Genomic DNA, 16,775 nt, shown 5'->3' with positions numbered 1-16,775 from the left:
AGAAGTGTGGGGGCAGGTGTAGCACTTCTTCCGTTTGCAGGGATGAGTGCCCAGAGAGAGGTCGGTGGGGAGGGATGGGGAGGATGAATGGACAAGGGAGTCGTGTAGGGAGCGATCCCTGCGGAAAGCTGAGAGTGGGGTAGAGGGGAAGATGTGGTTGGTGGTGGGATCCCGTAGGAGGTGACGGAAGTTAATGAGGATTATACGTTGGATCTGTAGGCTGGTAGGGTGATAGGTGAGGACCAGGGGGACTCTATCCCTGGTGGGCTGGTGGGGGGATAGGGTGAGGGCAGAGGTGTGTGAAATACAGGAGACGCAATGGAGGGCAGAGTTGATAGTAGACGAAGGGAATCCCCTTTCTTTAAAAAAGGAAGACATCTCCTTTGTCCTAGAATGAAAGGCCTCATCCTGAGAGCAGACGCGCGGAGGCAGAGGAATTGAGAAAAAGGGATAGCATTTTTGCAGGAGACAGGGTGGGAGGAGGAATAGTCTAGGTAGCTGTGGAAGTTAGTAGGTTTGTAGTAGACGTCGGTGGTTATCTTGAGCTGTGGAATTCAATATTAATTCAACATGCTAATTTACAACATTTACAAGCCAATGGGGAACCGGCTCTATTATTCACAGTTGCTCTCGCGAATAGTAATGGAAATAAGGCAGACTTCCTTTTCCTCTAGCCGTTCCTGAGTATAAGTCACAGACCATTTGGCAACCTCTGAATAACGCCCCGAGATAAAACAAGGAAATGGTTGTGCTCGGAATTCAGAGTTTGGTAAGCTTGAAAGCAACTTTTCAGTGTCAATATTCATTTTGTGTGAAATATTTTAAGGGTTATTCTAACCGAGTGATTTTAAATTCCTCAGCCGTTTTCCTTAAACCGAGTAACTTAACCACGTGATGCATTTCAATACAAAGGGGGTGCTTGTTAATACAGGTTTATAAAATGTTGCTTTTTTAAATCATAAGAATGCCGTGCGTTTATTTTTTCAACATTGACGACAGAAAGCTGCGCGGGAAGTCTGTCCTGAGGGTACTTCTGGATCACCTCCAGCTCTCCTATCGTTCCTGCGCCTTTCTTTAAAATATTCGCAGCTGAACTGGGTTTGTCAACGAACTCCCACCGTACAACTTTAAAATACAACAGGGTTTCCTAATAATCCTCGATTGAATAGAGCGCCATTTGAAGAGCTGCAGCCTCTGAGATTCCTTCCCGGATCTTTTGCTCCTACCTCGTCCTTTCAAATCTATCTTTCTCGCCGGCATGCCTTAATATTTTGTTTCCTGACTCTGGGCCACTCTTTTTCTGACGACACGAGACAACGTTTTACTATGTTCAGGACTCTTAGGAATGAAAGAAGTGGTGGTTGAATTAACCTCCGACCACCCTGTCGTTTTGAAGAATGCAGACTCTCTTCCACGGTCTGTACTTGTAGGTTTGTAGGGCTCTCCGTTTAAACTCTGTTGGCCTTTTATTGGTTAGTTCGTGTACTTTCTTTCACCCTCCAGTTAAACAAAATTGTTGGATTACTGGGAATAGTTTACAGCAGTTCTTCTCTAAGATTTCAACTTTATTTTTATTACAAGGAATGAAATTAAATTTGTATGTACCTTTAATGACACAAAATGTCCCAACAAACTTCCGGAAGTGATAACGAAGAAAAAAATTAAGGTCGAGGGAGGACAGTAGCGGTTATTTTTTTATTGTAACAGTAGGGTTAAACGCTGAAGGAGGATCAGGGATATCTGACGGAGATCCACTTTACATTTTGCTGGCGTGAACTTGCCCCAAGTTTGTGCTTTTATACAAGGCGTTTTGCTGAGTCTTAATTACGAAAGAAGTGTAGAGGCTGGGTGCGGTGGAGGAGTGAAAACGTGACTGATTATGAAATTCGTCACAGTTCCCTTCCGCACTGCAAAATGACCTCCCGTATATATATATTTTCTTGACTCCTGATGAAGGGTTTCGGCCCGAAACGTCGTCACTACCTCCTCCCACAGATGCTGTCTGGCCGGCTGAGTTCTGCCAGCATTTTGTGTTTTTATATATTTTCTTTGCTGGTTCACAAAGGGTGGTTGGGTTACCTGCAGCGCCTCGCCCTGACAATCTACCATGTTGGGATGTCTTTCGTAAAGAGAAAGAAGATACCCGATTAGCCCAAACTGTGAGACAAAATCTCACCCCGTACACCAATCCAGATGATGGTATCACACATCTAGTGGGGGTGCCTGAGGCTTCTGCGCAGTACTCTGGGAATTTTATGTATGGCATTGTACTGTGGCCGCGAAAAAAAACAAGACTCTGATGATGAACTTGCTTTTGAAATGGGATCTGTTTTCTGGGAGTGAGAAGGGGGCAGGGAGAGGGCAAATCAATTTTGGGGAGAAGGGAGGGAGCAGGAAGCACCGGAGAGACATTCTGTAATGATCAATAAACCAATTGTCTGGACTCAACAGACTTTGCATGGTGATTCTGGGGTGAGTGTGTTTGCACCCACAGCACTCCCCCGACCCCTGACACTCCTTCTCTGCCACTTGTCCCTCGCCCCTCCCGCGGGGATCCGCCCTCGCCATTCCCGATATACTTTCGTCCCGTCAGACATACAAACTCGCTCTGCCCTCCACATTGACAAATACAGCACAGTGCTGTGCAAAAGTCTTCGGCACCGCAGTCGTATGTGTGTCATATACAGCACACGTGTCCATCTCGAATGAAACTGGTCAATACAGTATACCATTGCTTGCTTGGACTCAGCTCTTAACATTTGAAATAACTTTATTAATAAAATCATAGGCATAACATACAATTGGCACAAACATTTCTTTTTATTTAGTGTTATCAGGCTAATAAATTCATTCCCTCTTTAAATGAAAACATTTTTCGAAGTTGCGTATTGTCATGAAAACTTGATTACAGGGCAGAGTGGTCGATGACCAGCCAAATATTACTTAATGTGTGGATTTGATATTAAAGTGCCTATCTTCATCAGGAGACAAAAATCTTCTTGTTTCAGTTTCAAAGAGTTTTCAGTGATGAACGTGGAATTCGTTGTTTGCTGAGGGAGAATCTTCTCCTTCGGGCACTATTATCCCGAGTGACTAGTACCTTTTTAAAAAGCACATCACCCATTAATTTTGAAGTTCACAGGATGCACAGAGCCAAATATTGTAGCGAGCACCATCAGAATTTCTGGAACTCTTTGCTTTAATTTAACTAGTTTAATTTAATTTAACAATAACCTGTTTTTGTTCACTTTCAGGATGAGTTCAACGCCAAGCTTCAGGAGGCTGGCGACAAGATAGTTGTCGTTGATTTCTTCGCGACTTGGTGTGGTCCTTGCAAAGCGATTAAACCAGATTTTGCTGTGAGTACAGTACTGGCAGATGAGAATTTGTGACTCACGGTGTAATGTTGCTGAATGACAAAAGCTGCCCTTCAACCCAATAAACTGCAATCTTGTGATAAGTCTGCAATAGCCTTGGCTCTCTGCATTGAAAGGGATTCAGCTAATTGTTCAACCAAATTGTACCAAATATTTGATCCTTGTGCACACTTAACTTATTTGTTAGATGTCTCCTTTCAATCTTTTTAATTAGGAACTGTTCCTCACTCTTGTAGCAACAAGATTCTATCACTGTAATGATTGCTGCTTTATTTGGTTGATAGAGTAGTCTGACTTTTTTTGCTCGTGCATGAATTGTGGATGTTGTCAGAAATGCCAGCATTTATTGTCCATCTTTATTTGTCCCTGAACTGAGGTGGAAGTTAAAAGTCGAGAGTTCCATCTTGACTTCCATAGTTTGATTGTTTTCGCTCCCAGCTCTTGATTAGATTAATTACTTGAATTCAAATGTCCCAGGTTCCATGTTATGATTCGATCTCCTGTCTCCTAATCAAAGGTCCAGAAATACTGGTTGTTGGTTCAGTCATTTACTACAGTAACAAGATTCTGTGCATATCTTAGATACTGTAAATGCTATTGTCATGGTAAATCAGATTACAGAAACCTAGAAAACCTACAGCAAAATATAGGTCCTTCAACTTACGAAGCTGTGCTGAACATGTCCTTACCTTAGAAATTACCCAGGGTTACCCATTGTCCTCTATTATAATTAAATAGGGGCAGGAATAGGCCGTTTGACCCCTCAACACTGTGTTACCATTCAATATAGTAGTGGCTGATTTGACAGGGTCCACCTCTCCTCTTTTGTGCCACTACTCTAGCACCCACAAATCCCAAAACTTTGAAAAATGTATCTACTTTCAATCTAAATCCCTCCCTATTTTACTGTCCACCACTCTTAAGCACCAGAGATGTTTAAAATGGAGATGTTAGGGGCTGGGGAAGTAAGGGTATTGGAGGCCAAGAGGAGGGAGAACAGACAAAAAGTGGGGGGAGGTCAGAAGGGAACCGTTACCTGAAATCTGGAAATTTGATGTCCAAAGCATCACATGCACAACTGTCCAGGCAGAAAATGAAGGCTTGACTCCATGGGTAACGTAACTCTAGTTAGATAGTTTTCCTAATGTTATTTCCCATGGAATGATGGACCTTGTACTGAGTGATCAGCTGGTCCACTTTAGAAGACTGAGCAACACACACAAAATGCTGGAGGAACTCAGCAGGCCGGGCAGCATCAATGGAATAAAGTACAGTTGGTGTTTCAGGCTGAAGCCCTTCGGCAGACTGAAGAAAAAAGCTGAAGAGTTGATTTGAAAAGTGGGGGGAGGGGAGAGAAACACCAGGTGACAGGTGAAACTTGGAGGGGGAGGGATGAAGCAAAGAGCTAGAAAGTTGATTGGTGAAGATCATGGAAGAAAGAACAAAGGGTGGGGGGAAGGAGCACCAGGGGGATGCAATGGGTGGGGAATGGGAAGTGGAATTAAAATGGGTGGCCACTGAGAGATGGTTGGAGCAGAGACGACATCTTCCAATCAACTTTCTAACTCTTTGTTTCATTCCACCTGTCACCTGGTGTTTCTCTCTCCCATCCCCCCGGCCATCTTTCAAATCTACTCCTCAGCTTTTCTTCTCCAGTCCTGCCAAAGGGTTTCAGTCTAAAATGTCGACTGTACTTCTTTTCCATAGATGCTGCCTGGCCTGCTGAGTTCCTCGGATTTCACTTGTTTGTCACTTTAGAAGACAGGGTGTGAATTGCTGGTGCTGGTGTACCCTTTGGGCAAATAAAATCAGTTTGGCCTGTGTGTAATTCGACCTACCAATGTAATTGATCCTTAACTGCCTCATATGTTAAGTGTCAGTGTCAATCCCAAAGGGTGTCAGTCAACCATAACTAGTGATGGAAGGAATACCACTATCAGTATTGCTTTTCATAGAATTTAGATTTCAAATAGTACTTCAGAAGTGTGATTATTAAAGTAACTGATGTAAGTTTAAATGAGAGTATTTCTGGAGACAAATATTTCTTATAAATGGAATACATTTACTTTTCTTTCTAGGCACTTTCTGAAGAATTTACAGATATGATTTTCTGTTCCGTCGACGTGGATGAAGTTCAGGTAAGTTGGAGAATCTCTGCAAACTCTTGACTTTATTTGGATATGCATCAGGAATATTAAAAATTGGAGACAAATTCCTGCCACTCCAATTCCTGGAGGTTAGTGTAGAGTGGAAATCTGAAAGTATCAAACTCTGGGGTCACCACACTTGGGGTGATCCATGTTTATTGAAAGGTTCTGGGGAAGTGTGATGTTCAGAGAGGGTTGAACTGGCTGGGGCCCTTCAAAATAAGTATCGGGTTTAATATCACGGTCATATGGTGTGAAGTCTGTCGTTTTGATGCAACAGTTCAGTGCAATACAAATTTTTTTTAAATCCTAAATTATAATAAGAATTATATATAGTGGATTCCCATAAATTGGGCCATCGGTTAATCAGATGAGGTCAGCTGTTTATTTGGGACAACTCTTGAAGAACAAAAACTAATTGCAAAAATAGTCAGGATTACCTTTGTAACACTATGCCACTTAATCGGGACAAGAGATCATTGCCAAAAACTTTTCAGTCACATACAGTTGTGTGGCCGTTAGACACAACACTGTGATTAGAGCGAACAGTTTTTAAATAGTACACACACAAAATGACAGATGAACTCAGCAGGTCAGGCAGCATCCATGGAAAAGAGTACAGTAAACATTTCGGGCCGAGACCCTTCATCAGGACTAGGAGGAGAAAGGATGAGGAGTCGGAGTAAGAAAGTCGGGAGAGGAAAGGTTGAATCACAAGCTGCTAGGTGACACTGGGGTTGGGGGGGGGGGGAACAGATGAAGTAAAGAGCTGGGAAGTTGATTGCTGAAAAAGATGTAGGGCTGGCAAAGGTGGAATCTGATGGGAGATGACAGATGGCCATGGAAGAAAGAAAAGGGGGTGGAGCACCAGAGGGAGGTGATGTGGTGAGAGATGGGATTGGGGAATTACCGGAACTTTGAGAAGTCAATATTCAAGTCAAGTCAAGTCATTTTTATTGTCATTTCAACCATAACTGCTGGTAGAGTACATAGTAAAAATGAGACAATGTTTTTCAGGACCATGGTGTTACATGACACAGTACAAACACTAAACTGAACTACGTTTCAAAAAAAAACACAGAGAAAGCTACACTAGACTACAGACCTACACAGGACTGCGCAAAGTGCACAGAAACAGTGCAGGCATTACAATCAATAATAAACAGGACAGTAGGGCAAGGTGTCAGTCCAGGCTTCGGGTATTGAGGAGTCTGATAACTTGGGGGAAGAAACTGTTACATAGTCTGGTTGTGAGACCCCGAATGCTTGTGGTTCCTTTTCCCAGACGGCAGGAGGGAGAACAGTTTGTATTAGGGGTGCATGGTGTCCTTCATAATGCTGTTTCCTTTGCAGATGCAGTGTGTAGTATAAATGTCCGTGATGGTGGGAAGAGAGACCCTGATGATCTTCCCAGCTGACCTCACTATCCGTTTCAGAATCTTGCAATCCGAGATGGTGTAATTTCCGAACCAGGCAGTGATGCAACTGCTCAGGATGCTCTCAATACAACCCCTGTAGAATGTGATGAGGATTGGGGGGTGGGAGATGGACTTTCCTCAGCCTTCACAGAAAGCAGAAATGCTGCTGGGCTTTCTTTCGTATGGAGCTGGTGTTGAGGGACCAGGTGAGATTCTCCGCCAGGTGAACACCAAGAAACTTTGTGCTCTTTACGATCTCTACCGAGGAGCCATCGATGTTCAGTGGGGAGTGGTCACTCCATGCCCTCCTGAAGTCAACACCCATCTCTTTTGTTTTGTTCACATTCAGAAACAGGTTGTTGGCTCTGCACCAGTCTGTTAGCTGCTGCACCTCCTCTCTGTAAGCTGACTCATCGTTCTTGCTGATGAGACTCACCACAGACTGACTGAGACATACAAAAATGCTGGATTAACTCAGCAGGTCGGGCAGCATCCGTTGAAAGGAGCAGTCAATGTTTCTGGTCGAGACCCTTCATAAGGACTAAAGAAGGAGGGGGCAGGGGCCCTATAAAGAAGGTGGCGGTAGGGGTGGGTGGAAATCCAATCAGAGGAAAGATCAAGGGGTGGGAGAGGGAAAGCAGGGAGGGGACTGAGATCTCTGAGGTCTCCCAGTCAGGAAGTCTAGGATCCAGTTGCAGAGGGAGGTATTCAGACCCAGTAGGCTCAGCTTTCCAATCAGTTTCTGAGGGATGATTGTGTTGAATGCTGAACTGAAGTCTATGAACAGCATCTGAACATATGTGTCTTTTTTTTGTCCGGATGGGTTAGGGCCAGGCAGAGGGTGGTGGCAATGGTGTCATCTGTTGAGCGGTTGGGACGGTACGCAAACTGCAGGGGGTCCAGTGAGGGGGCAGCCATCAAGCTGGAATATACGGTGTTGCTCATCCAAACTGAGTGTGGGCTCGTCACAACAGTAGAAGATGTCAGTCCTGATGAAGGGTCTCAGCCCAAAACGTTGACTGTACTCTTTTTCCATAGATGCTGCCTGGCCTGCTGAGTCCCTCCAGTATTTTTGTGTGTTACTTGGATTTTCAGCATTGCTCGAGTTTTTGAATGATGTTAGTTGCATGTGTTTGTATTTTTTATAAATAGCAGTGATTTATTTCACTGGTAGTGAGAAATAAGCATTAAGGCAATTCAGAACCGTTTTGCTCACTGTGGTTTCAAGCATTCGGGCTTGGAAATGTGAGAAACGGTTGGGAGTGAAAAGGAAATGATTTTGCTGCTTCTGGTTAGGAGGAAGGGAGGAGGGGAGGACTCCAAGTCAGACTGAATCAATGGGGTACGAAACTTCCTCTACCAGCATCCGGTTAAAATGTTTGAAGAAATCTCTGCTTGATCATCATCAGTGTATCACCTGCAGCAATAGGATCCCAACACACTAGACCACTGTCAGACTATGATTAGGAACGCCTGCTGTTCAATGCCAAGACCACATTTCGAGGTCTGATCTTGGACCTCCAGAAAGTGTACACACCAGGAGTGATTGATAAGTGTGTGGCCTAAGGTAGAAGGAATTGAACTTATCAATCACCTCTCACATAATAAGAAAGAAAATATAATAAATATGCAAGAAATATCAAGAAAATGAGATGAAATGTCTTTGAAAGTGTGGCCATAGCTTGCAGGGATTTTAATAATAGAGCAAGTGAAGTTGAGTGAAGCTGTCCCCTTTGTTTCAAGAGCCTAATGATGAGACCACTTCTTTTCGCATTATATGTCAATGTTTGGATGAAGGAATTGATGACTCTGTGGCCAGGTTTGTTGACAATATAAAGAGAGGTGCAGCAGGACTTAGACGGATTGGCAGAATGGGCAACGAGGTAGCAGATTGTCACAAGGGGACGTGGGGACTGGACCCAAATGCAGGACGCAGGCAGTGAAATACTAGGGGCAGGACAGGAACAACTAAAGGATAGAACAAGATGGGGAGACCTTGGCATGCAACGGTGAACCTGGGGTTCAGAGTTCATGGCAAAGGCGGGTCCCTGGGCTAGGCTAGGGGATGGGTCTATAGGACAAGGAATGCTGGGAGGATAGCCCTCTGGGTAGGCCGCATTACTTCTGTGCAGGGCCTGGCCTCCCAGGCAGGAACACAGTGGCCTGGGCAGGTCGCGGGGCTCCTGGGCAGGTTGCAGGGCACAACCCGTCAGAAACGAGGGGGAGGAAAGTGTCGGAGTCCCCCGCCAGGCAACAGCAGTCCAGCCTGCTTACCTGACAGAGGCGAGGGATCAGAAGGGAGCTCAGTCCAGGGTGACTACAAGAACAGACTTGCAGAACTAGGTGATTAACAGTGGGTACTCCAAGCCAGGGTCAAAACAGGATAGCCAGGCAAACAGCACAATGGCATAAACAAGGCAAACCAGACAGAACAGCCAGTACAAGACACGCAGAGAAAACAGGACAACCCAACTGGACTCAGTTCCAGAGCCCCTTATATACACCTGCCAGCCAATAGCTCTCAGGTGCACCTCCTTAAGCCTATTTGAGCTGAGGGGTGATAGGAGGGACAGCTACAAGACCCAGAGCCTGCGGACCAGATCAAGACCCAGAAAGCGGGTTTCAGACCGGACCATAACACAGATGAAATAAAATACAGGGAAGTCCATTCCTTAATCTGATGGTGGAGGAGAAGAAGCTGTTGTTAAAAGGCTGAATGTGTGTCTTCTGGTTCCCTCAATTAGTTGGAATTGAGGAAGCCTGAATTTCAAAGATTCTTTGAGAAAATAACAAGCAGGATAGACAAAGGAGAGTCAGTGAACATTGTTTATTTCAATTTGCAGAAGGCCTTTGAGAAAGTCCCACAGTGAGGCTGCTTAACAATACAAGAGGCCGTGGTGCTACAGGAGAGATTCTACCATGGCAAAGAGCAGAGTCAGAAAAAAGGGAACCTGTTCTGGTTGGCTGCTGGTGACCCGTGGTGCTCCACAGGGGTCTATGTTGCGACCCCTTCACACTATATGCCAATAACTTGGATGACGGAATTGATGGCTTTGGACGATGAGAAAGTAGGTGGAAGATTGGTAGTGAAAGGAAGCAGGGTGTCTGCAAAAGGACTGAGACAGATTAGGAGATTGGACAAAGAAGTGGCAGATGGAATAGAGTGTCATGAAGTGTAGGGTCATGCTCTTTGGTAATAGGGATCAGAGTGTAGACTATTTTCTGAATGGAAGCAAAGTTCAGAAATCAGAGGTTCAAAGGGACTTGGGAGACCCTTTATAAAGTTCTGGTGAGGCCTCGCTGGGAGTATTGTGAACAGTTTTGGGCCTCTTATCCCAGAAAAGATGTGCTGGTGTTGGAGAGGGTCCAGAGGCCGTTCACACGAATGATCCCAGGAATGAAATGGTTATCACATCAGAGTCCTGGTGGCAATGAGCCAGTACTCGCTGGAATTTCGAAGAATGTTGAAGGATCTAACTGAAACCTATTGAATACTGAAAGGCCGAGATTGGATATTGAGGATGTTTCCTATGAGGAGTCTCAACAGCACAGATTCTGAATAGAGTGACATCCATATAGATAAGGGATAAGGAATTTTTTTCTTTGCCACAGACAGCTGTGCAGGCCAAGTCTTCAGGTATATCAAAGGCCCTTTACCTTCCCCACCCAACTAGCTTCACCCAGCACCTTCTAGCTAATCCTCCTTCTCCTTCCCCCTCCATTTTTATTCTAGTATCTTGCCCGTTCTTTTCCAGTCCCGAAGAAGGGTCTTGGTACAAAACATAGACAGTTTATTCATTTTCTTGAATGCTTCAGATCCAGATTTTGTGGTACACCACTACAGATTTTGTAGTACAGTACTGTGCAAAAGCCTTGGCCACATTAATGTAGCTAGAATGTCCAAAACATTTGCAGATTACTGTAGTAATTTCATGTATTGCACTGTACTGCTATCTCAAAACAATCATGGCATATGTGAATGATCATAAACCTGGTTTTGATATGGGTCTCTATTGTAGACTTAGAGTAGGAAGGGAGTCAGGGAGAGCGAAATCAGATTGGGGGAAAGGGGAAGGGAGCTTAAAGCACCAGAAAGACATTCTGTAATGATCAATAAACCAATTGTGTGCAATTAAATCACCTTGCCTGTTCTCTCAGGTCTGAGTGTGTCTCCTACCTGTCCCATACACCTCCTACGGTGCTCCACTCTCACCATTCCCAGCACTTTGCTCCCACCAGATTTACAAACTTGTTCTCCGCTCTACATTGACAAATACAGCACAGTACGGTGCAAAAACAGTGTTAAGGAAACTAATTTGCTATGGAATTTCAATTAAGGTTGATCACTGATAATTTGAACATGGACTTCAAAGAGACTAGAGAATACCTTTAATCATGAATAAGGGACGAATGACCCGCCATGCATCGTTAGTCTTCCAAAGAACAATAGTCGCAGCCTTTTTTATACATGCGCACGGGCACACATAGAGATGTCAATCATATGTCAGAGTTTAAAAAGTCAATCCTGTGCATATTATCAATTCCCACGAAAATTCCAGAGACCGTCTCTTTTCTGCGCACGACACACAGAGATGCGTTGTCAGAACATCCTTGGAACTAAGATAGATTATTGCAAGCGTGCAGAATGCTAAGTCTTTATTTATGATAAAGAAGGTTCATTAAATCCTTGGATCCAGTAAGTCATTAAAGTACAAAAATATAATTTGTTTTATATGTTAGTAATAGACAGGTGAAGAAACACCATACACACTGTTTAATTATCAGAAACTTGATAGCCCACAGGGTCCTCCCCACAATTTATGCTCATCATTCTCTCCATCTTGTTTACACTGCTGTGTTATGCACTAAGATTTCACTAGGCATATTGCTAATTAAAGGGAAGATATTTTAATCATTTATTCAGAATTTTCTTCCACAATTAAGTCACGTAGCCTCACGGTGTACAGCAGTAGGCTGGGGAGCAGTATCATGTAGCCTCACGGTGTACAGCAGTAGGCTGGGGAACAGTATCATGTAGCCTCACGGTGTACAGCAGTAGGCTGGGGAACAGTATCACGTAGCCTCACGGTGTACAGCAGTAGGCTGGGGAACAGTATCACGTAGCCTCACGGTGTACAGCAGTAGGCTGGGGAACAGTATCACGTAGCCTCACGGTGTACAGCAGTAGGCTGGGGAACAGTATCACGTAGCCTCACGGTGTACAGCAGTAGGCTGGGGAACAGTATCATGTAGCCTCACGGTGTACAGCAGTAGGCTGGGGAGCAGTATCATGTAGCCTCACGGTGTACAGCAGTAGGCTGGGGAACAGCATCACGTAGCCTCACGGTGTACAGCAGTAGGCTGGGGAACAGTATCATGTAGCCTCACGGTGTACAGCAGTAGGCTGGGGAGCAGTATCATGTAGCCTCACGGTGTACAGCAGTAGGCTGGGGAACAGCATCACGTAGCCTCACGGTGTACAGCAGTAGGCTGGGGAGCAGTATCATGTAGCCTCACGGTGTACAGCAGTAGGCTGGGGAACAGTATCACGTAGCCTCACGGTGTACAGCAGTAGGCTGGGGAGCAGTATCATGTAGCCTCACGGTGTACAGCAGTAGGCTGGGGAACAGTATCACGTAGCCTCACGGTGTACAGCAGTAGGCTGGGGAGCAGTATCACGTAGCCTCACGGTGTACAGCAGTAGGCTGGGGAACAGTATCATGTAGCCTCACGGTGTACAGCAGTAGGCTGGGGAACAGTATCACGTAGCCTCACGGTGTACAGCAGTAGGCTGGGGAGCAGTATCATGTAGCTTCACGGTGTACAGCAGTAGGCTGGGGAACAGTATCACGCACCCTCACGGTGTACAGCAGTAGGCTGGGGAACAGTATCATGTAGCCTCACAGTGTACAGCAGTAGGCTGGGGAACAGTATCACGTAGCCTCACAGTGTACAGCAGTAGGCTGGGGAACAGTATCACGTAGCCTCACAGTGTACAGCAGTAGGCTGGGGAACAGTATCACGTAGCCTCACAGTGTACAGCAGTAGGCTGGGGAACAGTATCACGTAGCCTCACAGTGTACAACAGTAGGCTGGGGAACAGTATCACAATACTCTGTTGCTCCTGGCATTAGGCAAGACAGACACTATAGTCTGACAAAGGTATTCACCCGACCCAATTGGCCAAAACCCACCACACTTAGGCACCCTAGCTACAAATATGTGCCTAAGATTTTTGCACAGTACTGCATGTTCTTGAAGGCACACTTCCATTGTCTTGATGAAGTCAGAAACAACTCATTCAGATTCAAAGATGAGTCGCCGAATATTATGCCATCCACTCATTCAAAGCAGTCCTGTAAGCATTCCTTCACCTCCCTTGACCATAACTTCTTGGTGCTGTGGTCTTTCGTCTCTGGGAGCAGAAGTACACAAATGCTCTTGATCGATATTTATCATTCAGCCAATATTTCTAAATCAGATTACTTGCTCATTTCCACGTTGTTTTGCGAGTGCTTGCTTTGTGCATTTTGGCTGCACAAAATGTGAAGGGGGATAGATAGGTTCTCGGCTTTTGTATTTTTCACTATGGACTGTATTGAAACAGGGACAGTCTTTTAAAAGGAATTAGAATGTTTATTGAATGAAATTACAGGCAACCAGGAACATGTTAAATCAAGTCAGGTCACTAGCTAAATATTGATAGGCAAAATGTCTTGTTACTGTGCTGTTTCCTATAATTCTACCAATGTCTTTCCTTTAGGATATAGCTGAGTCAAAAGGGGTATCAGCTTTGCCAACATTCCTCATTTTTATGCATGGAGTAGAGGTAAGATGCAATTTTAGTACTATTTTCCGAATCACTCTCCTTTCACGTTACGATGTTGGGTGAATTGACATTGGTGTGTATTGGAACAATTCCATGTGGGCATTGGCAGGGTTACTGATCAATCTTTCAAACCTCTGGCTGCAAATTCACCTTTAGTTTCTTACACTGAATATCCAAGCCTGGAAATGCCGTACATTGACTTAAGACAGAGTGAGGATATAACTGATAAACTGATCAGAAATTAGAAATATTTGAACTTGTGGTTCTGTGGATTGTATAGCTGCATATAACTGGAAATAAAGATACTGAAGAGACAGAGATACTATAAAACCATGTTTAACAATGAAAAAGGAAATGAGTTGGTTGATTTAAAAAAAAGCGGAGTTGTCCCAAATGTAGAAGTTAGAACGTCTAAAACACTGAAAATAAAAGTGCAGCAATTATTCAAAATATTGGGCAACCTTTATCAAGTTAACTGAAAATGTAATAGTCAATAATTGCAATGAGCACACAAATTTAATTTTCAAATGGCTATTATTTTCAGCACTAACATCATAAGAGGAATGTTAAAGATGACAATACACATTGGAAAAAGTGGGAGGTGACTTTCCAGAAGGAATGGTGTCTCATCAGCAGTCCATGATGTGCATAATTCAATTGATTTTTGGAATTGGTAGTACAACTTTAAACTGGTGGAGAAACTGAGGAGACAGTAAATACTGACCACATTATTAAAGTAATGCTAAATGGGCCTGTAACTGTCAAAAGAACTTCAATGAAAATTTCTCTAGAAACTGTAAAAATAATGGACAACAAAACTGTGGTTCATGGCAATGTTTTGTTTGGTGTGCAAATCTAACAAGTACAAAGCCCTTGGCCTGGGATTCTCTGGAATAGCCCTGCCACTAAGAGGTTGAACCAATACAGAGAATCTAGGCTTGGGAGGACATCATATGGGAACAAATCACAAGAGGGAACCAGGCTGAGGACATCAGTATTGAGAGAGGAATGGTGGTTGCAAAAGTAACAACGGAATGTTAGAGAAGACACTATCTTCAAGGATGATGGTCCTTGGATCCTAGGCTGTGGCCCACATTGAGTTGTGTGATGTAACCTGCTTGAAGTGCCACACAAGGGAAATGTAACACTTTTCTTCAGTCAGTACCATGGTCTCATTTAACCTGTTGATTAATCAATGTTGTATTTCCAGGAAAAAAAGGTAATAGGAGCGAAAAAGTCTGAGCTGGAATCTGCAATAAAGGAAGTCAGAAACCGGTTTCTTGGGGCACCAGGTTCTGGAGCTCAGTGTCAACGCCCTATGTAAGGAGTTTGTACGTTCTCCTTGTGGAATATGTTGCTTTTCTCTGGATCCTGCAGTTCAAAGATGTAATGGTTAGTAGGTTAATAACTCCAGTGACCCTTTGCTAATGCCCTGTTCCTTCAGCCACTGTCCCTTTCAAGAAAGGTATTGGAGCAAAATGGAAGAAATTAATTGACATTGATGTGTTCCAGGATGTAAAATAATAAAAATGGTGCTCCATAATAGCATTTCCTAGGTATTGTGAACAATGATATTGAATATTGTATAATTAAATCCCTGATTGTTTGATTTTCCTCTTGTCAAAGTGGAGTTTATTGTCATATGCACAAATACATGTCTGACCAGGTGCAATGAAAATCTTCCTTCCAGCAACTTCACAGGCACACAGTATCATACGAGTAGCATTCACAAGAAAGAACACAATTAGTAGTTCTTCGGCTGTCCATCGATTTCGACATTGACTGCAGCCTGGGCAACGTTATGTGGAAGTCTGGCAGTTGCCCAAGTTGCAAGTCTCCCCTCTCCACACTACCAATCTTGTCCAAGGGAAAGGAACTAGGCCGATACAGCTTGGCACTGGTATCGTCACAGAGCAAAGTGCCTTGCTCAAGGACACAACACACTGACTCAGCAGAGGCTTAAGCTAGTGTCCTTCAGATTACTAGACCAAGAGCTTAGCCGTTTGGCCACATGCCAAAATTCGTAGTTAACATTCGTGCAAAGTGATCATAGTGTGGCCAGACTCTCCGATTTGTGTTGGGATTGTGCTGGTTGGTTGAAGAACTGAATGGTTGAAGGGAAGTAGCTCTTCTTCACTGATAAAGGAGAGTGGGAGCTTTCCATCTAACTGACATTAGAACCACACAAAGGGAGACCCTCTGGTCATTCACAATGGAACTGGAGACTTAACACACAAAGTTTCCTCTCTTACATAAACACACATGCAAGCACATGCACCACTTTGTCAGTTCAGCCCTCCATGTTCATGATACCCTGTGTTCCCGTGTACCACCAACCTGAACAAATCCAAGTGTGAGTACTAATTTATAATTAACTTATAAATAACTTATCCTGCTAAGATCGCCGGCCACACGCTGGGTCAGAAAGGTATCCCACTTCTGACACCAAATGTTATTGCATGAATTAAATCACCGGAGAAAGTTACTGTTAGATACAAAGCAGCTTCTTTATTCAACAAAACAAGCAGAGTCAGCAGGAGATGCTCATGGAGTGAGCACTGTTTCAGATTCGCTCCATAACCTTTACTTTTTTTAACCTATGATCACCCTTATTTAACTTACTTTTACCTACACCAAAAGATTCTTGCTACTTTTTTGGACTTATCTTTAAGAGTTTATTGTGAATTTTGAAGAAATTAATACAGAAATGGCTCTTAGATCTAAAGGGCGAGAACCTGGGAAAGATCCTAACGGGAACGGGAAGAAGAAAAAGACCGATCCTAAGCGCACTGAATTGACTTATGAAATGTTATTGGAGGTTTTAAATGAAAAATTTGAAGAACAACGACAAATTTTCAAACAAGATATAAAGGCTTTTCAAGATTATATGGATAAGACGGATTCAGTAGTTAACCAGCAGCAAGCTCTAATCGCAACTTTGCAAGAGGACGCTCGGAAGCGAGACTTGATAATCGAAAGACTGGAGCAGAAATTACTTTCGAAG

General features: G+C 43.9%; 1 protein-coding gene across 1 annotated transcript; it reads left to right on the top strand.

Annotated features, from left to right (window-relative positions):
- Nucleotides 1-613: 613 nt before the first annotated feature.
- LOC132396835 (thioredoxin-like) lies at nt 614-15,380 on the top strand. The gene is made up of 5 exons (XM_059974815.1): nt 614-769; nt 3,255-3,359; nt 5,456-5,515; nt 13,706-13,771; nt 14,982-15,380. Exons 1-5 carry the CDS (start codon nt 743-745, stop codon nt 15,093-15,095), a joined length of 372 nt encoding a protein of 123 aa, XP_059830798.1. The 5' UTR covers nt 614-742; the 3' UTR covers nt 15,096-15,380.
- The last annotated feature ends 1,395 nt before the right edge of the window (nt 15,381-16,775 follow it).

Source organism: Hypanus sabinus, chromosome 7, assembly GCF_030144855.1.
Source record: "Hypanus sabinus isolate sHypSab1 chromosome 7, sHypSab1.hap1, whole genome shotgun sequence".
Taxonomy (NCBI): Eukaryota; Metazoa; Chordata; class Chondrichthyes; order Myliobatiformes; family Dasyatidae; genus Hypanus; species Hypanus sabinus.
Note: the sequence above shows the minus strand (reverse complement) of the source record. Positions and strands in the feature narration are given on the sequence as shown.

Excerpts from the sequence above, each read along its gene's own strand:
- LOC132396835 (XM_059974815.1), top strand. The coding sequence starts at position 743 with ATGGTTGTGCTCGGAATTCAGAGTTTG. Across the intron at positions 770-3,254 it reads TGCTCGGAATTCAGAGTTTG|GATGAGTTCAACGCCAAGCT; the intron begins GTAAGCTTGAAA and ends GTTCACTTTCAG. Across the intron at positions 13,772-14,981 it reads TTTTTATGCATGGAGTAGAG|GAAAAAAAGGTAATAGGAGC; the intron begins GTAAGATGCAAT and ends TTGTATTTCCAG.